Here is a 26,439-nt window from a genome sequence, read left to right as displayed (position 1 = left end):
AACCCCAAAACACTAATTCAAAAAAAGATATGCACTATAAGGCTAGTGGCCGCCACTGTCATAGCCATTCACATGCAGGTTGTCATTGGATTCAGGAAGATGGTAAAGAAACAGTGGAGCCAAAAATGGTGGGCCATCCCTTTATTAAAGTCTCATACCGGCCAATGAGCAAACACACAGGGAAAACACTTCTCTCTCCTTCAGAGCTCCCAAAGCCCTGACACATCCTCCGGTTTCACAACCAGGAGAATCTTCTCTGATTTCTCCTATAATCAAAGGTCCTCACCAGCTTTAGTAGGGCTCCCAAAGCCCCTTAGCTCTGGTTCCCCATCTGCACACATTTCTCTTCCTGCCAATATGGCTTTCTCTTTAGCACTCTGCATTCTCTCCGCTTGCCCTGGAAAAACTACTTGGGCCCACAAAGATCCCTCCTCCAGCAAACATTAGCAAAACAATGGCCCCTCCCAAGCAGGAATGCAATCTGCAATTTGCAATCAACTGCTCTGCTCTGAGGGCAAGCACACACGGGGCTGCCCAGTGACATTTTTTAACAATAAAAGTGAGCAAACTCAAAAAATACAAATTTACAAACTCATTTGCTCAACATGCACCCCCCATGTGTATTGCAGCATTGTTTACAATAGCCAAGATCTGGAAACAGCCCAAGTATCCATTAGTGGATGAGTGGATAAAAAAGCTGTGGTACATATACACAATGAAATAGTATGCAGCTATAGAAATGGAGGAAATCTTATCTTTTGTGATGGCATGGGTAGACCTGGAAATTAATATGCTAAGTGAAATAAGCCAGGCAGAGAAAGACAAATCTCATATGATCTCACTTACATGTGGAATCTAATGAACATGGTGAACTGAGGAACGGAATAGAGGCAGTGGCAGGGTCATAGGGAGCAGAGGGACAGCTGTCAGAGGGAAGGGGGATGAGGGGATGAGATCAGAAAAGGTGAAGGGAGTAGTGAAGTTATATAAGCATAACACATAGATACAGATAACAGCACAGCAGATCCCAGAAGGAAGGGGGGAGGGAGTTTGGGGGAGGGGAGCAAAGGGAGTGTACTTGTGATAAGGTGCGAAAGAACTGTAAAATTTAGTATTGGCAATGCCAGTTTACAGAGGAAAAGTCAGGCTTCTTGCCTCCTCCTTTCTGTGGAGAGTGGAGGGAGAAGAATGCAGGAGCTTCCTGGCTTACAGGGACAATTGGGTCATCTACATAATTTAACTATAGTTCTCTGGAAGGACTGAGGCCTCTACTTGCTAGACAACAAAGTAGACAAAGGTTATCTTAAAACTTCCTCTTCCCCTTCAATAAGATCCTTTAGGACAGTGGTCCCCAACCCCTGGGCCGCGGACCGGTACCGTCCGTGGGCCATTTGGTACTGGTCCGCAGAGAAAGAATAAATAACTTACATTATTTCCGTTTTATTTATATTTAAGTCTGAACGATGTTTTATTTTTAAAAAATGACCAGATTCCTTCTGTTACATCCATCTAAGACTCACTCGACGCTTGTCTCGGTCACGTGATACATTTATCCGTCCCACCCTAAAGGCCGGTCCGTGAAAATATTTTCTGACATTAAACCGGTCTGTGGCCCAGAAAAGATTGGGGACCACTGCTCTAGACAAAGGGATCATGAGCTTACTCTCCCTTGCTTGAAAAACCTGCATTCTGGAACTATTTCCTTATCTTAAGCTAAAACTTTTCACTGTGTGGCAACGTAGAAGATTTGGAAATGTCTTTGGTATGTAAAATGACATTTATCGCTACTGTGTTAATATGTAAAATGACATTTATTACTATTGTGTTACCTTGTAAGTTTTAATATGTAGGAATGTTTTTTCTTTTAGTAGATCCTATAGATAAATGTTGTAAGCTTGTTAGTAATTGACTGTTGTGTCATGCTCCCCCTCCTTTTTCCCCAACTTGTATGTGATCAAGTCTATATAACTAGCCTCAGAGCTATATTTGAGGCTGCATGATTTGGGTTAGCTATATCCCATGTAAGTCATATGTAGCCGGCTTATTAATAAATCTCCTCTTAAAATTTCTTCTGTATCCTGCCTTGGTGTCTCTACGCAACCCGCGGAATTAAGGTAATATACTTTATAACATTATGCGGGCATGTTGTTGGGAGTTGAGGGTGATATATTGAGTGGGACACTTGAATCCATGTTAATACAATAAATTAAAAATTTTAATAAAAATAAAGATTATGAATATTCTTCTGCAACAAACGATTGATAACACTAGCAATGAAACATCTTATAAAAGCTATTATGAGAAGGCACAGAGAAACACTTTTGAGTTCCTTTTTCTCCTTTTTCAATCCAGTTACAGCAGGCTAATGTAGGGAGTCACCTCTAGAACCTGTCTCTGCCTTGTTTTCCCAGGCCCATGTGGGCTCTGGCCATTTGCCAGGGAAACTCTCCGGGTCAGGTCTGTAAGGCCAGTAGCCACAGCCACCATCACAGCCACCTGGCCCATGCAGGTTTACATTTGATTTGGACAGACGGTAATGAAACAGTGGAGCCAAGGACTGGTGGGCCATTAGCTTTAATCCTAGCTTGCACCTGGCAGGCAAGAAATACACACAGTGGGAAAACACTTCCCTTTCCATTCAGGGCTCCCAAAGCCACTGACTTATCCAAGTTTCCTAGAATCAAAGCTTTCTTCCTCACCAGCCTTATTCACCTCTGTTCCCCATCTCCTTCTCTCTGCACAAACTGGCTTCTCCTTCAGCACTCCGCCATCTTGGCTGCTTCTCCTCTCCTCCGTGCAGCCTTTCTCTGCTCTCTTTCCGAATGGGCCTCTCTGCCCCATTTTATAGTGTAGAAATCATAACCTTTAATCCAATATACAAACAAGGAAGTCTCTGATATAAAGTCACTTATCTGAAGCATAATGGGATTCCTCATGAGAGTGCACCACCCCACATCATGCAACAGTCAAGGGTGTGGGGAAAAGCTTAGTCTTAAAACTAAGCCTTAGGCTATAACGACCCTGTCTGCTTACAGCCTGTCCTCCACACCCAATGCAAACTATAAGGGAGCAAACATATACATCATATTTGCAAACTTATTTGACCAACAAGGTCTCTGCCCTTTTCCTCACTATTGATGTCTGAATACTAGGGGTCTGTGCTATCTACCTGAGCAGAGGCACTTGTAAATACCTACAACCTGAATAAAATTCCCCTCAAGCATATTTCTCGTAGTATTATTGCTGGTAAGAACGAAGAGAGAGCATTTAAGAAATTCATGTTACCTTCAGGTCATCTAGAAGAGCTGATTGATTGAATTCTTTCTAAATACTTAAGTAATTTTTGACAATGAATTTTCGTGAGTGTCCAGCTGCAGCCTCCTGTGAGCATATGCATCTGTTTGAGAAGTGCAGAATCCGTCGCTATGAAAATAACAGTCAAGTCACAATGACAGGAAGACCTCTCCTGAGCCCTCAAGAACATATTGTTTCCTTCTGTTTGATTTCATGAACAAACTTTCTGGATAATCTGTTTTCCACAGCCAGATATAGATGAATAGATAGATGGTCAAAGAGAGCTAATAATTCTCAACTGTTTGAGATGTCTGCCTTAGAAAGGGCAGTTTGAATTTTGATGAGTGAATTCTAATGAGAATTAGTTCTTTGCTTCACACAGTGCTTTTAAGAAGGCCAACCTTTACCATAAATGAGATTAAATTTTTTATAGCTCATAAGTAACAAGATTTTCAGCTGATGGATGCTTTTGAATTTTGCAAGTTGCTGGGGCCAAAATCTGTTACATAATTAGAGGTCACCTCCTGTGCACACGTGAGGTCTTTCATGCAATACTTTTAAACTACAAAGTGTTTTCTTACATTTCTTGTAGGTTTTTTTTTTTGTATTTTTCTGAAGCTGGAAACGGGGAGAGACAGTCAGACAGACTCCCGCATGCGCCCGACAGGGATCCACCCGGCACGCCCACCAGGGGCGATGCTCTGCCCACCAGGGGGCGATGCTCTGCCCCTCTGGGGCGTCGCTCTGCCGTGACCAGAGCCACTCTAGCGCCTGGGGCAGAGGCCAAGGAGCCACTCCCAGCGCCCGGGCCATCCTTGCTCCAATGGAGCCTTGGCTGCAGGAGGGGAAGAGAGAGACAGAGAGGAAGGAGGGGGGTGTGGAGAAGCAAATGGGCGCTTCTCCTATGTGCCCTGGCCGGGAACCGAACCCGGGTCCCCTGCATGCCAGGCCGACGCTCTACCACTGAGCCAACCGGCCAGGGCCCATTTCTTGTAGTTTTTTAAGTTCATGTTTCTGCCCTACAGCCCTATGACATCAGATGCTAATGGAAAGGAGGTTTATTGGAGACTTAGAAGAACAAAGTGAATTTTCTCAAAACACAGTACAGTGGAAGTGCCATTATATCAGGGGTTGTGAACCTATGGCTCACGAGCCAGATGTGGCTCTTTTGATGGCTGCATCTGGCTCACAGACAAATCTTTAATAAAAAAATAATAACATTAGCCTGACCAGGCAGTGGCGCAGTGGATAGAGCATCGGACTGGGATGTGGAAGAACCCAGGTTCGAGACCCCGAGGTCGCCAGCTTGAGCGTGGGCTCATCTGGTTTGAGCAAAGCTCACCAGCTTGGACCCAAGGTCGCTGGCTCGAGCAAGGGTTACTTGGTCTGCTGAAGGCCCGTGGTCAAGGCACATATGAGAAAGCAATCAATGAACAACTAAGGAGTCCCAACGAAAAACTGATGATTGATGCTTCTCATCTCTCTCCGTTCCTGTCTGTTTGTCCCTATCTATCCCTCTCTCTGACTCTCTCTCTGTCCCTGTAAAAAAAAAAAATAATAATAACGTTAAAAATATAAAACATTCTCATGTATTACAATCCATTCATTTACTACCACTCATGTTCATGGTTGCGGGTGGCTGGAGTCAATCACAGCTGTCCTCCGGGACAACACCAAATTTTTATTGGATAATGCATAACATACATGGGTTGTTGTATGGCTCTCATGGAATTACATTTTAAAATATATGGCGTTCATGGCTCTCTCAGCCAAAAAGGTTCCTGACCCCTGCATTATATAGTGTGTAAGAACAGGTTAATCAGCATTCTTTTCAACCAAGAGTGACCTCCTGGTGCTCTGCCTTCCCTATTATTTTCTTTTGAGGCTCAGTTAACACTGATATTCCAGTTTGTGGCCTGAAGCCAACAATCTTGAAAATACCTTTGAAAAATACCATGTAAATAAAGAGATTAAGCAGGATTATGAGGGAGAGAAAAGGTAAACCCCCTGTGGGCAAAGCAAACCTTCTTCACCTTCCAATTCACATTTCCTAAACTTGAAATATTTCAAAACACCTAAACAATGTGTGGTAAATAGAAATTTCTTTTTAAAAAAAATATTGTGCAAAACCCAAAAGGAATCTAAATACTTTCTGCTGGAGGAGAAGCATGAGAGGGAAAGAGCATGTGCTGTATGGTTCTGTTCATAGGAGGTTCTGTCTGAACAGATCAGAACTGAACTCCAGGAAAAAGGAAATCAATTATGCCCAACTGGGGGGACGGGGGTGAGGGGTGGGGGTGAGACTGATTGGGAAAGAGCACCAGGGAATTTTCTAAAATGAAGGAAATCTGCTCCATCCCAGCTGGGGTGATAGGCACTGCATGGGTGCGCACATTGGTCAAAACTCATCAAATCACCTGGCCAGGCGGTGGCGCAATGGATAGAGCGTTGGACTGGAACGTGGAGGACCCAGTTCGAAGCCCCAAAGTTGCCGGTTTGAGCGCGGGCTCATCTGGTTTGAGCGAGGCTCACCAGCTTAAACCCAAGGTCACTGGCTTGAGCAAGGGGTCATGCAGTCTGCTGTAGCCCCCGGTGAAGGCACATATGAGAAAACAATCACTGGGAAACTAAGGTGCTGCAACAAAGAATTGATGCTTCTCATCTCTCTCCCTTCCAGTCTGTCTGTTCCTCTTTCTGTCTCTGTTACAAAACAAACAAACAAACAAACAAACAAACAAACAAAAAACTCATCAAATTGTACACTTAAAATTTGTGCAGTTACTGTATGTAAATTATACCTCAATGAAGAAAAAAGTGTATTATATAGCCTTTCTCTGTAAGGCATTCTTCTAAGTGCTCTACATGATTTAACTTATTTAATTCTCACAAAAATGTGGGGCCCTGGCCGGTTGGCTCAGTGGTAGAGCATCGGCCTGGCGTGCGGGGGACCCGGGTTCGATTCCCAGCCAGGGCACATAGGAGAAGCGCCCATTTGCTTCTCCACCCCCCCTCCTTCCTCTCTCTCTCTCTTCCCCTCCCGCAGCCAAGGCTCCATTGGAGCAAAGATGGCCCGGGCGCTGGGGATGGCTCCTTGGCCTCTGCCCCAGGTGCTAGAGTGGCTCTGGTTGCGGCAGAGCGACGCCCCGGAGGGGCAGAACATCGCCCCCTGGTGGGCGTGCCGGGTGGATCCCGGTCAGGCGCATGTGGGAGTCTGACTGTCTCTCCCCATTTCCAGCTTCAGAAAAATACAAAATAAATAAATAAATAAATAAAAATAAATGTGGGAGAGGATATATATATATATATATATATCAATATATATCCTTGTATTTTATGAATATATATCCTCCTCTTATTTTATGAATATTACCAGGAGCTCACCCATACATGAAAGATACAGGGCTAATTTGACATGTTAACATGACTTGAAAGACATGAATTTTATTCTAATCCTGGTTTCTCTTATTAAAGTGGTTGGGTGTCAGTTGCCAGGGGACGACAACATTTTAAGGTTGTCATTTAATGCTTTTCTCTGATGCAAGGCTACAGGTTATATCCTCCTCAATATCAGTCGCTGTCTTCTCATTCTGCACAAGGTATATTGGGTAAGAGGGGCTGACTTGTTGCAGATTCATTGTTTGTTTTCTAGAGTCTTTTGAAATGAAAATGCCAAGTAGTCCCCACTAATGAGCATGGTTGAAAGGACTCCCTCTGCATCTGGGGGCAGCCACATTGCTTTGTAATATAAAGGGGAGCAATTGTTATCATAAGCTTGTGCTATCTTTAGACTCTGAAAAAGAATTGGTCAATGTATACTTTCCTTCCTGATTGAGCTTAAAACAAAGTGAGTTTTTTTATTTTTTATTTTTATTTTTTAAATTAAATAACAGGTTGCAAAATGTTGCTATTCTCAGGGCCATGTGTTCATTAGCACCATATGGTGCTTCCTTAACTCCTGTGCTCCCACCTGTCTAAGACATGAATGATTGCCTCCCCTCCTGCACCCCTCCCCTTCAGTACATTCAGGGTAGCTTAATCCTTCCTGGCATACAGGGCCCTTCAATACCTTCTTTAAAGCATGCCTGATTTTGGAATTGTTCTGTAAGTAGAAGTCAGCTGCACTGGGCAAGTGCAGTCCTAAGCCCTTCACAGTGGCCTACAAGCCTAATTAAACTAAGGAAATATAAAGGCAATTAGTTGTGAGCATTTGCAAAGTGAGTGTATGTTAGAAATCTGTGTAGTTACAGGGACCTTGCCACTCAGATCTAACTGCTTCAATTGCTGACTTTCCCAACGGGAAAAAAAAATGAGAAAATTCTCCATAGTCTGTGACTCCAATTTAATCTTGGCTGAGGCCCTATGGCTTCTGCAAGTTAGAGAATTTGCTTTGGGAAAAGAAATTCTACTTCTCCCCCCCCCCCACCCTTTTGCAAACCAATGGATAACAATAAGGAGAATAAGTAAGTATTGAAGCAAACTTCCATCTTCATTGAAATTAGGAGACAGTCACATCTAGACTCATAACAATGTTTGGAAAAGGGCTTTTAGATTGCTGAAAACTGTACCTGTGTGAGAACACAGACTTAGAGAGAAGCCTGGGGCTTCAAATTTCATGGGCAGACTAGACAGAGTGCAGAATTCTTCAAAATAGATGTCACAGCTTTGATTAAAACAAGGTCAGCGTGCCTAGACTGACAGCAACACGCTATCAGCACTAAGTGACCTCAGAAACAACTGAGCAAACACATAGACACACACTGAGAAGACTATGGGAGATGGGTGGAGGATAAACTGGGGGTGGGTTGGGGTGGGGGTGGGGGAACAGCCCTTCAGCTTCTATGTCTGCTAAAGAAGAGTGAAGATTTCACCAAAAACCTCCATTAAGTAGGAGCCTGCAGCATATTATCTTATTTATGTAGAATTGTACACACACACACACACAAACACACACACACACACACACACACACACACACACACACAGCGAGAAGGGAAGGACAGAGCTAGAACTATACATAATGACTTATAGGAATTTCCCAGGTATACTGCCAAGTGAAGAGAAGTTGAAGGTGATATGTAAAAAGACTCATTCTATTTGTATAGAAATAACACATTCCCACATTCTTACGTTTGGAGAGTATATAGCAGTCAGTTAGCAATATTAATCTCGGGTGTGGTACTAGAAAGAGCTGGGATCAATAGGGTGGGGAAAAAAGGTATGCGTATGTGTGTGTGTATATAGATGATCCCAAACTTACAACTTTTAAAACTTTACAATGGTATAAGAGAAACCGAACTTCAAATTTTGACTTTTGGCTAGCGATATGTGTTAAGATATTCCTTCTTGATGCTGGGCAGTGGCAGTGAGCCACAGCTCCTGGTCAGCCATGCAATCTCAACGGTAAACAACTGATACTCTACAGTGTACTGTGTTGCCAGCATGTTTTAGATACTGTGTTTTGTGTTTTTGTATTCCATCATGTCCACAAAATGCCCATCTCTGTCTCCTGTTTCTGGTGCGAAGACAAGGAAGGCAATTACTCTTGAGATAAAACTTATAACTGCCTAACTGTTGGCTGATGTAGGTATTCTAAGCACATTTAAGGTAGACTAAGCTAAGCTACGATGTTTGCTAGGCTAGGTGTATTAAATGCATTTTAGACATATTTTCAACTTATAACGAATTTATTGGAATGTAACCCTATTGTAAATTGAAGAGCATTTGTAACATCATCATTTTTAAATTACAAATAGGTATTACATTTTGTAATATGAAAAATAAAAATGCTTAACAAACAACAGAGTAGTAATTGTTTTCCTTGAAGTAATATAAAAAGAGCTCAGAGAAGAGCTACAAACAGCTAAGGAATAGTAATGGTAACAGGCAGAATTTAAAAATTAATTGGTCAGAAAGGCACACTAGAAACAGCAAAGAGATTCTCTTAGAAAAAGATTCCCAAAAATAAAACAAAATAGAAAAATGCCAAGAGTTAAAAAAGAGAGAAAAATAACAGCCATAACCAGCATATAAATAACTGGTATCCCTGGCTCACTAGCCAAAGGTGTTTATGAAGGTTTACACCAGATGAAAGGACAGATGGAAAAGACACATACCATATATGTTTTCACAAAATAAAGTCTTTATATTAAAAGGGCACATTGAGTTTCAAAAATTTTTTGATATAAATGATCAATAACAAGAAATATCCTGGTATATTATACTTCAGAAATAAAGAGTTCTTTGGGCATTTAGCTTGCTCCATTACCACCAGTACCACCAGCACCACCAAAGAAAGTCAACTATTTACACATAGATTTAAAAATATTATTCTTACACATGAACAAAAAGGAAAATATAAATAATTCACTTAAAGTATTTCAAAACATTTTTCACATTTGTGTGTGTGTGTGTGTGAATCCAGTCATTAGTGTTTGTGTTTTCTCACACAAAGATGTCTTTATGGTATAAAAAGCATTGGTGATGAGCATTTCATTAAAGAGCAAGCACCTCATCATTGTGGAAGAATTTTCTTCTGAGACACATCAAGTCTTAGAACCCATTAAGGAAGCAAGTTTGATGCAGGTGTTTTTCTGGTTAGTGGAAGTTTCAGTGGGAGGTTTTCAAATCTCAACCAGGACTTATATTTCTTCAAGTGGTCCTTACATGGTTTTTTGACTAGAGTGTAGCACCATTTGCCAGTCCTGTCACAAGGAACATAACCAAATTTACACATAAATAGGCTTACAGTTATGCCCTATAACAGATTGACTCCTTGAAGGGAGACATGGGTATTATGCAGCCATGTGGTCTATATTATTTCTTAAAAATATTCACGATCTCTCCCTATGACAGGATAATTCACTCATGGCCATTAACTTCAGGTTTGTCATGTGATTTGCTTTGGATAATAAATGTAGTAGAAGTAAAAGGTGTCACTCGCTAGCAGAAGTTTTAAGAACCATCATTTGGTTCCTACCTCCCCCCCTTCTTATAAGACAAACATGCCCCACATAGGGCCCGATCCTTCAGCCTGGATCTTAGAAATGAAGATGACAGAGTATGGCCAGAATTGACAATAAATATAAAATGTGAGTGAAGAGTAAACTTGTAAACCAAGATTCTTGGTTTATTTGTTACTAGAGCACAGTTTAATTTAAGCTGACTGATATTACCCTCTAAGCAAATGGGATTTAAACCTTGTTTTAGAATAGCCTAGGTGCTCTCCTGAAGGACTTTGGATTTCTGCGAGATGTCCTCAGGGCAGGTAATGAGTGGATGACTGATGACTGGCCCTCCTCTATGTGAGATTCAAGTTCATGCTATTTCACTTCCAGCAGGGTGAATACAGAGTGATCTCACCTGAAATGTTTTTAAAACGAGCTACTTTGGACTACTAGAGATTCATACTAAGTGGGTGTGGCTGAATCCTAGCACAGTTGTTGTGAGCTGTCATTTATGCCTGTGTTCTAGTTAAATGTCCTGAAATTCTAAGATTAGAAAACATTTTTGGGACTGGAAACGATACCTCACTTTGGGACACCATCGTAATTCACAGTGGGGAAAGGGCTGGGAAGGGGCGGGACAAGGAGGAAGATTTTGTAGATCTGAAGAAAGATGCTGTAGATCCAAAGGGTTCACTCCTATTTTTTTTCTTTCCAGTTAAAGCTGATTCCATGGTGGAAGTATCAATCTGTGGAGAATAGTTTTTTTCTTCCCCAAGTAGACATATTGATCACCTGTACTTAGAGTTCTGTTGGAGAAGGGGCTGAACTCAAAATGCGTTAGGGATCCAACTGCAGTTCAGTGTTGATGGACTCAACAATTGGCAGCAGTTCTTCAGAGAATATAGGCTGTGGTTTCCTCCTGGGATGACGTTGCCGGGACCACTGGCAACAGTGCTAGTGAAAAGTGGAATGAAACAGTTAGTTGAGCCTTAGAAAACGGAAACTGTAGATGAGCAGAAGATGATATGTTAGAAAAGAGCATAGGGGAGGGAATGATTTCCTACCTCACATTCTGGTTAGGGTGGGTTAAGGAGAGACCCCAGAGAATTAGTTTTTACTCTCAAGCCCTATTTGGCCTCAAGGACTTCCCCTATATCCTCCAAATAAACAAAGAGAGGATCGAATCAATCCTTACAGGGCACTTACATATTAAGAAGCGTAGGTGGTTGGGGATATTGGTTTTGTGGGAGTGGCTGGCATGGGTTACTGGTGGCCCCTCATCCACTATAGTCTGTCACCATGTTGTCAAGTCAGCATATGTTGTTTGATTTCCTTCAAAGGGAGGAAGTGCCTAGTAATTACTACTAGGGTATTAGTTAAGGGCATGGGTTTTGTAGCAGAAAGACCTCTAATTTTTCCTAGGTCTTTCTGTCTTGATCATATGTGCACTCATTTTGCTTGGCTAAGTGACATACATAGCTTCTCCAAGCCGTGATTTTATCCAATGCTTAACCAAGCAAGAGTGCCTAACTTAAACAGTGGTTTCGAAATTCAAGTGAGCTGAGTCATGCACAGTGCCTAATACACAGCTGGGGGCATAGAAAATGCTTGAGCAGCACTGGCTAGTCTTATGGTTCCTAGTCTCAGCTGAGAAAAGTCAAAGTCAAAAGGGATTAGAATCGCCACACACATTCTTATATTAAATAAAGTAAGAATTGTGAAGTATACAAATAAATGGATGGGGTCTTTAATGGATATAAGTAAGTTATAATCAAGAATACAATACCTGCTCAATAGACTTTGACAACAAGACACTACATTGGTTGTGTTTCTAGGTAAACTGGAGTTGAAGACACTCTCTAAAATGTGATGGCAGTTGACGTCCACAGGAGTGCTAGAGAGAATGCCTAGAAGTGGACAGAGGGCCATTGAGTTTATTAATTAAGAAAGTCCATGAACCTTCCTTCTGTTCTTAGTTTCGCCACTATGCTCCACACATTTCACTGTTCAACACGCTTAAGGGCAGCTCTGCCTCTCAGCTTTCTGCAGCAGCACATGCTGCCAATGCAGGTTAGAGGCACCACCCCCAGAAAGCTGCCATCCTGTGGGCACAAGGAGACCGAACACAAAGGACAGGATGCGGTACCTGCGACACAGGCTGTCATGAAGCAAGCGGTGGTCCCTGAAATCAGAGCTCTTACTGCCCCTGAGGCGATGTCACGCTTTCTGGAAGGAGCCATGGATGCTGGGACACATGGAAGCAAGCATGAGATTAATGTCAAGGCTATTGGTTAGAATTCTGAATTCCTAGCCTCTGAGAATTGTTCTTGGCCTGGGGTCTCGAGTCAGCTAACTTAAAGACAAAACAAAACAAAACTTAGCTGGAAATTTAAGATTTAAGAGCTTAGTGTGTGAGGAAGGGAAGAAGTATGTCCACACATAGAAACAAGTTCTCAGTTTCATCCAGAAGGCTCCTGGTATGTTGGGGTCATGACAAGGCAGATGTGGTGCAAGGATGGATTCCAAATATTTACAATCCATTCATCACCATCCATTTCTATGTCTATGGTAGACATTGCAATTTAATCAGAGCATCTTCCCACTGAACTTTCAATGGACCTCAGAATCCTTCTCGAGGTGGCCATGAGAAATCGCCTGGAACTGGCATGCAAAGTGAAACTTATGTGTCATCCCTGGATGGAGAAGTAACTGTCCATTGGAGCAAATTCTTTTTTTGTGTGTGTGTGTGTGTTTTTCTGAAGCCGGAAATGGGGAGGCAGTCAGACAGACTCCGGCATGTGCCTGACTGGGATCCACCCGGCATGCCCACCAGGGGGCAATGCTCTGCCCATCCGGGATATCACTCCGTCGCAACCAGAGCCATTCTAGCACCTGAGGCAGAGGCCACAGAGCCATCCTCAGTGCCCGGGTCAACTTTGCTCCAATGGAGCCTCAGCTGTGGGAGGGGAAGAGAGAGACAGAGAGGAAGGAGGGGTGGAAGGCTGGAGAAGCAGATGGGTGCTTCTCCTGTGTGCCCTGGCCGGTAATCGAACCCGGGACTCCTGCACACCAGGCAGACGCTCTACCACTGAGCAAACCGGCCAGGGCTAGGAGCAAATTCTTGCTCAGGTTAGCTTGGGTATGCATAGGAAAACTACATTGCAGAGCTGGGATAAAATATTTACTGTGTTGCAGGGCTCTCTCTCTCTCTCTCTTTTTTCTTCCTGACACAAATAATATTACAGAGCAAAATGGAGATCTGAAGCATGTTTACATCACGTCTATTGTCAAAGAATATTCTTTCCACTTACTGAGTGCACCGACCACTATTCCTAGGGAACCGATATTGGCAAAGCCACAGAGAGCATAAGTGGCAATTGTCTCCGAACGAATCTGTAAATAAGCATAAACACATAGATGTATACACAGTGACCCAGCTTATAAATCTGACATCCTAACCAGGCTTCCTGTTGTGACTATGGAAACAGTATTGACAAGTAAATGTACAGTGTGTGGAGTCCAACACTTGTTGCTTCCTAGCCTCTTTTTTTTTTTTTATCTTCCCCTGAATTTTGAAGTGAGGGGGAATGGGCTGTGTGGATTCAGAAACTCTCTACAAAGGACTCGGGATTGGTCATCTTGGCCTCTACAAAATGTTACTTTCTGCTCAATGTTAACTTCTAACATGCAATATAACTTGGCCACCTAGCTACTGGAGATACAAAATTGGTCCAAGAAAATATTCACATTACATACATTTATTTGACAAAGAACTTTCAGAATACGTAAAGAACTATTATAACTCAATAGTAAAAAGACGAGCACCCAATAAAAAACAGATCAAGAGATTTCACAGAAGACATGCAAATGGCCAATAAGCACATGAAAAGATGTTCGATATTATTACTCACCAGGAAATGCAAACTAAAACAATGAGATACCATTACACATTCACTAAAATGGCTAAGAAAGATGGACAATAGCAAATGTTGGTAAGGATGTGAAGCAGTTGGAGCTCTTGTACATTGTTGGTGGGAATGTAAAGTGACACAGCCTGTTTGTAAAATATGAACATACTTGGCAGTTTCTTATCAACTTGACATACACTCTCTGTAGGATCCAGCAGTCCCACTCTTGGGAATTTTTCCAGTATAAATACATATGACCACAAGAAAACTGTACATGAATATTTACAGTAGCTTTATTCATAAGAGCTCCAAGCTGGAAATAAGCAAATGGACAAACTGTGGATGTTCATAAGATAGAATATTACTCTGTAATGAAAAGGAAAATAACATATGCAATCACATGAATGCTACGTGAATCCATTTATATGAAATTCTAGAATAAACAACAGTAATCTACACTGAAAGGAAGACCACTGGCCACCTGGAGCCAGGGTGGAGGTTTGCTGACTACAACAGGACATGAGGGAAATTTCCTAGGTGTGATGCAAACATTCTAGGTCTTGACTGTGGTCATGATTACACCGGTGACACATTTGTCAAAACTCATGTACCCTATGCCTGGCCGGGTAGCTCAGTTGGTTGGAGCATTGTCCTGATACCAAGGTTGGGGGTTCTATCCCCAGTCAGGGCACATGCAAGAATCAACCAATGAATGCATAAATAAGTGGAACGACAAATTGATGTTTCTCTCTATCTTTAAAATCAATCAGTAAAATATTTTAAAAACTCAGGTACACCAAAAACAAGCCTTTTTGTATGTAAACTATACTTTAGTAAAAAGCATATACGTTAAAACATTATAGAAGTAAAAAGGAAGCTCACAGATATCATAGGAGTTCCTTTTGTGGCTGTGGTGCATGCGAGCCTTTCTTTGTCCCATAGGAACATCAGGTGCCCGCTGAGGAATGGGAGCGACAGTCCCTCTCACAGGGTGGCGCGATGAGGGAGGGTGTGTTTGTAAAACCATGAACATGGCCTCCACCTCTATTCTGAGAGCCCAGAGGTGCTGCTCAGGTCAGGTCACTCTTTCTCAGGCCGAGGGACTGCCTACAGGAGGCTCAGAAGATTCAGAGGACTCTTGCTCACCAGAGGCTCACCCAGTCGGTGAAGGTGCCCACACCACTGAGGCAACAGCTTTCTTTTCCAAAATCCTGAAAAATCTACGATTTGGTTCAAAGAACTAGTCAGGCCAATGCTACATTCGAAGTAGCGATGCCTTTTTCTCTTTCCTTTCATTAAGCGAAAATTTTTAAAGCTCACATTTAAGACTCATGTGGTCATGATAAGTTCTTTTTTATGGTTTCTGAGATTGCCCTTGTTGGTTTTCCTTCCTCCCTCCCTCCCTCCCTCCCTCCCTCCCTCCCTCCCTCCCTCCCTCCCTCCCTCCCTTCCTTCCTTCCTTCCTTTCTTTTTGTGACAGAGACAGAGTCAGAGAGAGGGAAAGATAAGGACAGACAGACAGGAAAGGAGAGAGATGAGAAACATCAATTCTTTGTTGTGGGTCCTTAGTTGTTCATTGATTGCTTTCTCATATGTGCCTTGACCGTGAGGCTACAGCAGACCGAGTAACCCCTTGCTTGAGGCAGCAACCTTGGGTCCAAGCTGGTGAGCCTTGCTCAAACCAGATGAGCCCGTGCTTAAGCTGGCGACCTTAGGGTCTCGAACCTGGGTCCCCCATATCCCAGTCCGACGCTCTATCCACTGCGCCACCTCCTGATCAGGTGCTTTTGTTGGTTTTCAATCAGTGTGCATATATAGAAGGCAGGAAAAAATATTTCAAGTATTTGAGCAGTCCGGCATTTTTGGAAAAGCTCCTTCTCATCCCGTGCTTTCTCTAGTGCTTTTCATCTAGTTCAATTGGCCTCAGAAATAGGCAAGCCTATTAAGAGGCCGTGGGGAGAAAGATGGCATAAAGCACTTGAGATTCCTCTTCCCCTTTCTGGGGAGTTATGAGGAATGGATGCACAGATGTGACCCTGGAGGGCTTATAATAAGAGGAAAAGGAGGCTGGGATGATTGCACCCTGACTTTTCCCATAAATGTGCAAGGTTACATGAAGGAACGAACTGTACTGTACTAGGAAATTAATAATGGATCCCATAACTCTCTTTGCACATGAGCACAGACACCATAGGTACAAGGACAGTCATTGTGGTACTACCCTCAATAGCAAAACACTGGTAATATTGTTCATCAGCAAAGGGCTGGTTAAAATAAGTTACAATGTGCTTGTACATTATAATACTCTGTCACAGACACTGATAGGCAAAGGCATATGAAATATGTCATTAAGTGCAATGAGCAAGGTTAAGAACAGAGAGCCTGATATGGTATAGGGAGAGTGGCTGGGGGCAGAGAAATAGTAAAGATGACTTACTTTCCTTTCTACATCTTTTTGTACCTTTTGAATTCTGTACCATGGTATGTATTACACATAAACAAACATGCAAGGTATAATGGTTAGGGAAGAGAACATCATGGAGCAATACAAAGCTCATTCTAGGTATGTGGCTGTTACATACATGTTCTGATCTCTTCAGTGGAGGACAACAGTGGGCATAATTCAGTGGTTTACATTGGGTTTTTGCCTCATGCACCTAGATCTTACCCTCCAGGTACAAGGTACATTTTCTAGGAGACTGCTGAGATACCCTCACCACTTCTTGTCTGGTAAACAAGAAATTGTAGGGACTCATTCCCATTTTGTTGATTGAAAATAAGATCGAGAAAATAAAAAATACTTTCCTCAACACAACTACCAACACTAGTAGAAGGCATTCAGCTCATGTTTCCAAATGTCCGGTGTGTGGCTGCCTCTGGCTGGGCTCCTCCCCAGGCCTTCTCAGCTCTCCTGTCCCCCTCTCTATCCTCTTCATTACCTGTTCACAGACCCGCCCAGCACTGCCAGAGCTGTGAGCTTGCTCCGCTCATTAACAACACCACTTTCTCTGGGGGCTGGCAGCGAGGGATGGAAAACATTTCACTTAATCTAGCCTATTGTTTACTTTTGGCAGGGAAGTAAGCTGGTTAGTAGTGGCATCTAAACAATGAGGACCTGAGGCCAAGCTCCACAGTGCTGTCAGTTGAAGAATGAACATGTGAGAAACAGGAGACCTACAGAGCCACTGCTCATATCGAGTGTCTCTGACCATAATACAGATTAGCACCCTCCTGGAATATGCTGTCATATTTGTACACTATGTGGAAGTGAATTTGCATGTTTGGTCTTTAGGAGGCTGGGAGGGAAGGTGATGTTGTTTAGAGGTGAGCAGTTTGTCTTCATTGGAGCCTTGGGCAGCATACTTTCCCTTTCCTTCCCTTTTAAAGCCAAATACTATTTCTTTAGGATGTTCAGACACTGTGTTGCATTTAGGCAGTTTCTCAGAGTTCATAGAAATGCTGAAGCTGGAAGGAAGATGCCATCATGATCATTAGACTAAGAGTCCCATTAAGGCTCAGGCCTCATCACTGTTCAGTGCTGTGGCGTCAGTACCTAAGTATGTTGTACAGAAGGTATTCAATAAATTATCTGTTGACTGATTGATTCCAGTCCCAGCTCATATGACTCTGAGTTTGTATCCACAGTGCTCAAAAGTATCTGATCATAGTGTAAGGATTAGCTATGTTTCTCTGTACACACACACACACACACACACTAATTCAATAGAACTGAAAATTATGAGGTGCTAAGAACACTTTGAGCTCCATGAGACCAGGGGTTTTGGTCTCTTTTGTTCTCTGGTGTATCCCAAATGCCTACATGCTGCCTGACACAAAAGGCACCAGTAACTATCTGATAAATGTATACACGTGATGAAGAAGTATACTGAAAAATCAAAATATTTACCCACCGACATATATTGCTGCACACCATTCACAAATTTGGGTCCAGCTTCTTTCCTTAAATTGATCAATTTTGAGAGATGCTCATAAGCCACAAATTCATTGAAGAATGTCTTGTAACCTAAGAGTTTGGCAACCATAAAGCTGTCTTGCCAGTCCACTCCCATCATGAAGGAAAGGGGCATGAAGATGTAGGAGCATATTAGCTATAAAACCAAAAATAGGCATTTTATTAGAATAATGATTAGCTTCAGCCTCACACTGGCTGCAAGATTGTTTCCGCCCCTTCTGTGTTTCCTTGAGGAACAGAAATCCTTCCACACACCCTTGCCCAGCTTTATCCATTAGTAATTAAGGTTGGAATTGGTCATATGAAGTAATCTGGATTCCTGGGATGGGGGCAGGAGAGAATGACTGAATGTTGGGGTGTGGAGGAGTGTAGAGATGGATGATACACTATATAAGTGTATACATTGGGTAAGATAATAGACAGGGACGGCTGTTCACAAACCTATTTTATTTTGAAAAAAATATAGACAGAAATAAAAGGGAGGAGAAACACGATAGAATTATACCTCAAAACTTAGCTGTGGGTAGTCAAGCATGTTTCCAAACCAGGACAGGGCTGAGTTCACAAAGGACAGCAGGGCTATGAAGGCAATCAGATTCACAGCGATGTTTGCCACCAGGGAGATGGAGGAGGAGGCTCCCTGCGTTGCAGCTTCTATGAGATTCCTTGAATCACTTTATCAAAAAATAGCAATCTCAGAATTACCGAGGAGTTGGCGCAGATGGACATCACATGTATGGAAATGGCCTAATCAGAGCTCAGCTGGATGGAGAGAGCAACTCCCAGGCCCATGCCTGACTCAAAACACTCACCTGGATTCTATCAAACCAGGATGGCATTTGTTATTGTTGAGTGTCGGTATCTAAGTGTTACGCTACTCTTGTAATGTGGGGTCATTTCTAATTAGAAAATTAGAAAAAAACTATTTAAGTTTTAAAAATTATATATAATTAAAAAGAACTATCAGAGGATATTTATAAAATATTCACAGTGTAAGAACTAACAATTCAAGGAAGGCCTGAATATCCATAATCTCATCTAAGGAGTGGAATGTCACCATCGCCTTTGCGTCCCACCCTCCTGTCCCCCAGTGCTCTTTATCGTAGCCTCTTCTCTCTAATCTCAGAAGTGCCTTATCCCGCAAAATTTTCTTACCATTCTTTTTTTCTATGCATTTAAAAAAAATTTAATTTATTGTGTTTACATAAATTCAAGTGTCCCACCAAATATATGTCCCACCAAATATATCTCCCCGCACCCCTGTGTTCCCCTCAGCCCTCCCCCCTTACCATTCTTATTCTTTTCAATTTTCCTACTTGTCTGTATTTCTAAATAATATGTCATATAAGTTTACACATTTGCTAACTTTATAAGTGGAATCACACATATTTCATACACACATATGACAACTTGTTTTTCACTCATGGTTAGGACTTTACCTACATGCAAACAAGGGACGAATCTGAAAAGTATGTTGGTTGATTAATTCTGTTATTTCATGAAATTGTTTTGAACATCCTAAATCCCTTAAGTCTTTTCCATCCCTTTTTCTTTTGCACAGAGCCAAAGAAAGTGAACCAATGAGGGTCCAAGGATACTTATATCACACAATCTCTTCCCTATTATATAAGAAACTTCTAGAAATGGTTATCCTATGGCTTGCCAATGGTCTTAAATCAAAGCTCAATGAACACTATGCTATATTTAAGGTGAAATATCAACATTGAATGGTTGAAGAAATGTATTGACATTCAGGTATCTAGAAAGATTTCCTCCAGTGTTGAAATGAGATTTTTTTTTGGACGGAGTTTAAACAGTCACTGGGAAGTTAAGTTCAGTTTACTGTCATAATTCACTGTGCTCTCTGATGATCACATTTTTGCTGTACTTTGAACTTAGATCCCCTCTCCCCCTCTGGCTTGTGTAGTCATTAACTAGGTGAATGTGGTGACTTACCCATTTTCCATTTTCATGGCATTCTTGAGGGTTATTTTAGGTGTTTCTGTCTCAGGCCAAAAGAGCTTTGCAACAGCCAGTGACGCAGGTGCTGACATAACTGAAGCAGTTAACAAGTGGGTGGACGAAACCTGTGATTTCAGGAGAAAAAAGATATAGCTTTTCTGTTGTGCTCAGAATGAATGACCCAAAAGCCACACAGGGGGAAGGATGGGCAGGAATTGATTCTCTGCCAGGAAACAATGTTTCTTTGGGGGCTTAGAAGAGCTCACTTAGCCAAGTTAGCATCACCTTGAGACCGAGAGGGAGAAAGGAGGAATTTGTATTAATCACATCCTTGGGGAGAAGTACAAAAGTAGTCAGATCATTTCAGGAGAGAATTAATCCTGTGCTGGAGGAACTGTCAGAGAACACTCATCCACCGTTCTGTGGATGAGAATGTGGATCTTTTGAATGTTCGAATAGTCCCTAAAGTCCGTATTGCATTATGTCATCAATTTAGATAGAGGAATCTGGGGGTGCCGGCATGGACGCGCCCTCTCCACCCTTCTTCTGCCCTCCTGAAAGCCTTTTTGTCTTTCCATCATATTCATTTATCCAGAGTCTCTTTAGTTTCTAAGCCATTTCTGTTTTCTCCATGCCAGTCTACTTAAAATTTTTCCCCTTTCTTGCCCACACTGTTGTTGTTTCTGGTTTCTCATCTCTAGTTTCAGAATTCTACAATCAGCACCTTTCTCCCTACTTCCATCTGGGGATCTGGCCAAACTTCCATTCCCGAGGTTTCTTTGCCTTTTTTCTTTTTCTTTTTTTCTCATTTTACTGATTGGCTTTCCGAGGCCCAGATGAAGTCCTGGAATGAAACATGACTATCTTGTATGTATTCCGAATCACCAGCTCACACAGCTGCTATGTTATTCCATTTCTCCTCGGGAAGGGGGCGGGTGGGACGGGGCGGGGTTTGCCTCCACGTGCGGCTCAAAAGCCCGGTGCTGGGGGCACGTACACCAGTGATCATAACATTCTCCAGCCCCATACCATAGGCACCGGCTCTCTGGGTGGGCTGTGCATTGGAACCTGGGGAATTATAAAAAAGTACCGATGCCTGAGTCTCATCTCACGAGATTCTGGTTTAATTATTCTTGGCATATGGACTTGGGCATAAGGGCTTCTTTCTACAGAAAGTTTCCAGTGATTCCAATTTGCAGTAAGGTTTGAGAACCACTGCTCTAGGCCAGCGGTCAGACAGCATTTTCTATAAAGGGTGAGGGGGTAAATATTTCTGTATGAAAACTGCCATACAGAAACTAATGGGAGTGGCTGATTTCCAACAAAACTACAATTACAAAAAAAGGAGCGATCAAGGTTTGGCCCATGTGCCCTAGTTTGCTGACCCCTGGTCTAGCTTGCCTTTACTAATGTCTGTCATTATTTATTTATTTTTATTAAATTTACATTTTCAGCCAAAGTAACCTTATGAGATGATTTCATTGTGTTATACTTGGATATCATTCACATTAAGGTGGCAGGAATATGAAAGTAAAGTCCACCAAAGATCACTTTATTCAAATGCCAAAGGAACTATGACTATACAGCAAAGAAGATACTCTTTTAACCTCCTTATCCAGCAGCAATGGAAAAGAAAGAAAGAAAAAGAATAATAGCAAAAAAAAAAAGTGGATGTATTTTCCATAAATTAATCCTAAAACAGTCTTACCCCAAAAGAAATGTATGCGCCCAAGACGCTTCCAGCAATGGTAGCGAACCCAGCGGTCATAATTGCGTGGAGTTCGGACCTGGTGATGTATGGTAAATACGGTCGGACCAGCAGGGGAGACTCCGACTGGAAATGAAGAGTGACCAGATTAAATGTTGCCTTTTAAATATCTGGAATTTATGACAGTCTACAGAAATTCCTGTTCTCTAAATGCAGTATTTCTAAGCGTGGACCTCAGGCCAGCTCTACCAGCATTACCTGGGAACTCCGTAGATATGCAAATCCTCAAACTTACTAAATCAGAAACTCTGGGAGTGGAGGCCAATAATTGTTTTATCAAGACTTTCAGGTGGTTCTGATACATGCTCAAGTTTGGGGACCCCCAACAGAGATGTCCGGGTCATCTGAACTCCAGGTCAGTGAGCTTATGGTATATAGCCATGTGTTAAATTTGCAAAGTTTGCAAGGTCAATTCACATAGGGCCCCCACCTAGCCTAGAACTGGATTATGATGACTGTGTACACTTTTCTAGGGTGGGAGCATCACCGGTCAAGTAACTCCACCCAGTGGCCTGGCCTTGCGAATTGTGATTCCCAAGCCTCGGTAACTTCCCATTGTCCAACTTCATTCGGCAGGCCCTAAATCACTTTGCTGACACCGCAGGGAAATAGAGACACAATATAAAATATACTAGCAAGCCCTGGCTGGGTAGTTCAGTTGGTTAGAGCATTGTCCCCATATGCCAAGGTTGTGGGGCTGGATCCCCGGTCAAGGCACATACAAGAGTCAACCAATGAATGCACAAATAAGTCGCTCTCTCTCTCTTTCAAGTCAATAAGTTAAAAAACAAACAAACAACAAAAAAAAACAAGAACAGCCAGCTATAACAAGACAGAGGCCCACAGGCCCTCTTCTCATTGAGAATCAGGAGCCCCACTTTCCCTTGGGCAGAAAGGAATTAGAGAAGGTGTAGTTGTAAAGGCTTGAGTCCCATTAAGGGGAGCACACCACCTGCAGCATGGAGCTCTCCATAAATAATAACTGTACTTTTTTAGCACATTAAGTATCAAATTCAGCACTACAGAAGCATGTGTGCAATTTTACAATTTTCCCCTTATTATTTCTAATTGTTCCATAAGATTGAATGTGTTGAGCTTCAATTTATGAACTAAATTGAAACTTAGTACATGAGCCCTCTTACCCTGTAGGTAGGAGTAATCAACTCAAGATGGTGCCCTAATTAGTCCTGACAGATTTTATGACTATAATTATAATAATTTCAACTCCCAGAGAAGGAATATGGGCCCTGCTCCAAAGACTATGCTCCAAGCTAGCAAGCTGGGCTTCCCAGTAAGAATGCCCAGCCTGCCTGGAGCAGTTGTAAGCCTAGGATTTGGGGCCATGTGCTTTTCTGGCTGACTTGAATTTGCTTCAAGTCCAATTTCATTGGGCGGCCATGATAGCAAGCATTCACACTTTGGTTTCAGTGGTGTGATGCCATTCTTCCAGACGCTACCTAATCTGAGAGGTGAGGATGGTCATTACCATTTCTTACTTAGCCACCCCTTAGGGATGCTGCTATTCTGAGGAATACCCCTTGACATATTTTCTTTTTCTTTCTTAAATGGAGTCCATGGGAAAGGAACGCTTATCCATGTGATGGATGGATCACGGAAATGAAAAGGCTTTTTTGTTCATCAGCATTTTTCTTCAGGCCCAGCAAAGACAGACTGTTGGCCAATTCAGGCAAGTGAACATGAGCTTGAGTACTCACACAGCTGCACGGCTGTTGGTTGAAAGCCTTTCTTGGTCTCCTTCATTACCACAAGCATGGTACTACAGAAGGTGAGGCTGCCTGGGTATGTTTGCAGCTTCAAGATAAATGGTAAACTCTATTTGACTGGATGAGCTGCTAGCCTCTGAAAGGTGAGCCAGAGATCTCAACAGTTCAGTAAATTCAGAAAAAATTGAGAATCTATATATGAGAAGCCCAAGGCTTTGATAAAACAATTCAATCTTTCTGTCCATAAACTTTCAAGACCCGAAATACCACATTAAGACACTGAGATGGTTAGGAGGGACCTCAATCTCTACCTTTCTCTTTCTTGCTCTCACTTTTTTCTCTCTTTCTCTGGAATCCTGGACACTGTCAATACTGAACATTCCTATTTTGACACTCTTCCCCTGACACTGAAAGAAATAGCACAGTTCTTTTTAAATTCCATTTTTTGGGGAAAGTTTTCATTTGAGCAGGTGTTTTGCTTTATTTTTTACTATTACAACTTACCTGCCCAACAAATATATTGCCAGCAGCAACTACAGATTCAATAGGAGACGATCCCATTGTAACTAGCATTATCCATCCAACCTAAATAGGAAAAGTCAGTCAGTGAAGAACTCTTTGTATCTACACAAAACTTCAAAGTAGAGCTAAAAATCTTTAAACTGGAGGGAAATGCTGTGACCTTCAACAACTGTTGGCAGGCAGTGAAGGTGTTACATGTGAGAATATTATATATAGTGCATGGAGCAGGCTGATTAAATTTTCCTATTTGAGTCATAGTCTGAGTTGTATATACTTTAAACATTACACAAATGAATTTCTGTTGAAATATCATAGGCAGTCATGCAGGCTTTACTGCATTCCAAGCACTTTGTAAAGCCCTTTATCAGAGTCATGCATTTAATCCTCATAATAATCCTTCGAGGGAAGTCCTACAATTATGCCCATTTTATAGAAGAGGAAACCAAAGCACAGAACAGTTTAGTTGTTTTATCATAGATCACCCAGCCTTGGCTGGTTAGCTTAGTCAGTTAGAGAACTGTCTGGAAACACCAAGGTTGTGGGTTCGATCCCAGGTCAGGGCACATATGGGAAGCGACAAATGAACACACAACTAAGTGGGGCAACAAATGAATGCTTCTCTCCCCACCCCCATCTCTAAAAATCATCAGTGAAGAAAAAACCCACCTAGCTACTAAATAGTGGCAAGTAGTTGAGGTTTGATCTTTTCTACTTAGCTCAGATGAACATAGTTTATGTTCATCTTACTGCTCCTTCCAAACACAGCCAGTGGGGCCCACCTCGGAATGAGGACTTCCAATTGCATTTTTTCTCCTTTCTGCTTAGATATAAGCATAATAATTTTAAATGTTTAAATCATCAATCAGATAGATATAGGCCCCGGCACTCTTACTGAAATTCTGAATTCTGCTATATTCTGGTTCTCTCTCTCTCTCTCTTTCTTGATCCATTTTATTTATTTACAGGGGTCAAAGGAGGGCTATGGCTGTGCCGAGGCCCTGTGTGTATTGCATCACTCTTGTGTGCATTCAAACTACTATATATTACAAACTTCCTAGTTGTTTGATCTGACATATGCGTGTAGAACTGACAGTTGCTAGGGCAGCAGGAATGAGATTAGCTTTTCAGATTAAAAAAAAAAAAGTGTGGGCCCTGGCCAGGTGGTTCAGTGGATAGAGCACCATCACAGTGCACTGACATCATGGGTTTGATCCCTGTCAGGACACGTACGACAAGCAATCAATGAGTACACAACTAAATGAAAGTGGAACAACGAGTTGATGCCTCTCTCTCTCCCCCTTCCCTTCTTTCTCTCTCTTAAATCAGTGGGAAAAAATTTTTTTTAATATGTGTGCTTATAAAACTCCCCCAAGAGCAAAAGAGCAGCTTTCCTGTTTCTCCTTCTTGCTTCGATTCTTTAGTAACTCCTAGACTGGGAGCGCCCACCTTTGTGACCTCCTGACACAGAGTAACACAGTGAAGGCACCCGGTAGACAGCCAAGATGAAGGAACAGTGCTGCTTTTCTCGGCAGGTGTCTGGACCTGTTGGAGCCAAGTCTTTGGCTTAAAGAAGCAATTGCTAATAGGAGTCCCTGAGATAGAATTTCCTCTATGGAAACATGTGGGATTTGGGGCGTTTCAATCTAATAATTTGGACGGTGGTGGAGGATCTTGCTACAAAGAGAACAATACTTGGAAAAGCCTGGATGAAAGGCATATAAGGCTTTGTTCCTGAAATAATTTAGATCTACATCTGTCACCTAATCCCTTTCAATCCCGGTACCTTTTTAACGATCCATTGCATCATTCCGAGGTGGTAGAGCATGGACATTACAGTGCTGAAGAAAACCACGATTGGCAGGACCTGGGGGTGAGGTAGGGATGAAAGTGATCATGGGTTGATATTGGCCCCAGCAGTATTAGTAGATTTCAGCTCAGTCTCCTTTCTGCCTCTGACACCTCATAACAATACTAGAAACAACTCTTGAGCTAAACAATATTTTTATTAGGCAACTTCCCCACGGTCAGTTTCTTACTCTAATTTGTTCTGGGTACGCTTGAGTACATTTAATAGGAAACATTTTTTTTTCTGAGCTACGCTGAGCTCTTACTTTTGTTTCTCAGAGATGTTTTAGGGGAATACTAGATAAACAAACTGAATGCTCCTGCCAGATATTCTTGTTCTGATATGAAACAGATGTGGGTGCCACCACTCATTAGCAGAGTCAGCTGGGTAGGGATTTAAATGTAAGCAATCTTAGCTCCTTATTCGGAGCTGCTACACAGATCAGATACAGCATGGTAAGTGCTTGCACTCAGTGCCTCCTATAGAGTAAGCGCTCAT

General features: G+C 42.2%; 1 protein-coding gene across 1 annotated transcript in view; it reads right to left on the bottom strand.

Moving 5' to 3' along the window:
* Positions 1–8,998: 8,998 nt before the first annotated feature.
* Positions 8,999–26,439, bottom strand: part of SLC28A3 (solute carrier family 28 member 3) — a 62,761-nt gene continuing 45,320 nt past the window's right edge. The window contains exons 9-18 of the mRNA XM_066256981.1: positions 25,879–25,959; positions 24,078–24,158; positions 21,790–21,915; positions 20,076–20,206; positions 18,625–18,793; positions 18,058–18,255; positions 13,550–13,631; positions 12,385–12,483; positions 12,025–12,145; positions 8,999–11,192 (exon numbers count right to left, since the gene is read on the bottom strand). Of these exons, the coding sequence (XP_066113078.1) occupies positions 11,066–11,192; positions 12,025–12,145; positions 12,385–12,483; positions 13,550–13,631; positions 18,058–18,255; positions 18,625–18,793; positions 20,076–20,206; positions 21,790–21,915; positions 24,078–24,158; positions 25,879–25,959 (1,215 nt within the window). The 3' untranslated portion in view covers positions 8,999–11,065. The remainder of the gene's footprint in view (positions 11,193–12,024; positions 12,146–12,384; positions 12,484–13,549; positions 13,632–18,057; positions 18,256–18,624; positions 18,794–20,075; positions 20,207–21,789; positions 21,916–24,077; positions 24,159–25,878; positions 25,960–26,439) is intronic.

This window comes from Saccopteryx bilineata, chromosome 2, assembly GCF_036850765.1.
Source record: "Saccopteryx bilineata isolate mSacBil1 chromosome 2, mSacBil1_pri_phased_curated, whole genome shotgun sequence".
Taxonomy (NCBI): Eukaryota; Metazoa; Chordata; class Mammalia; order Chiroptera; family Emballonuridae; genus Saccopteryx; species Saccopteryx bilineata.
The sequence above is the reverse complement of the archived record's forward strand: the minus strand, read 5'-3'. Positions and strand labels throughout refer to the sequence as shown.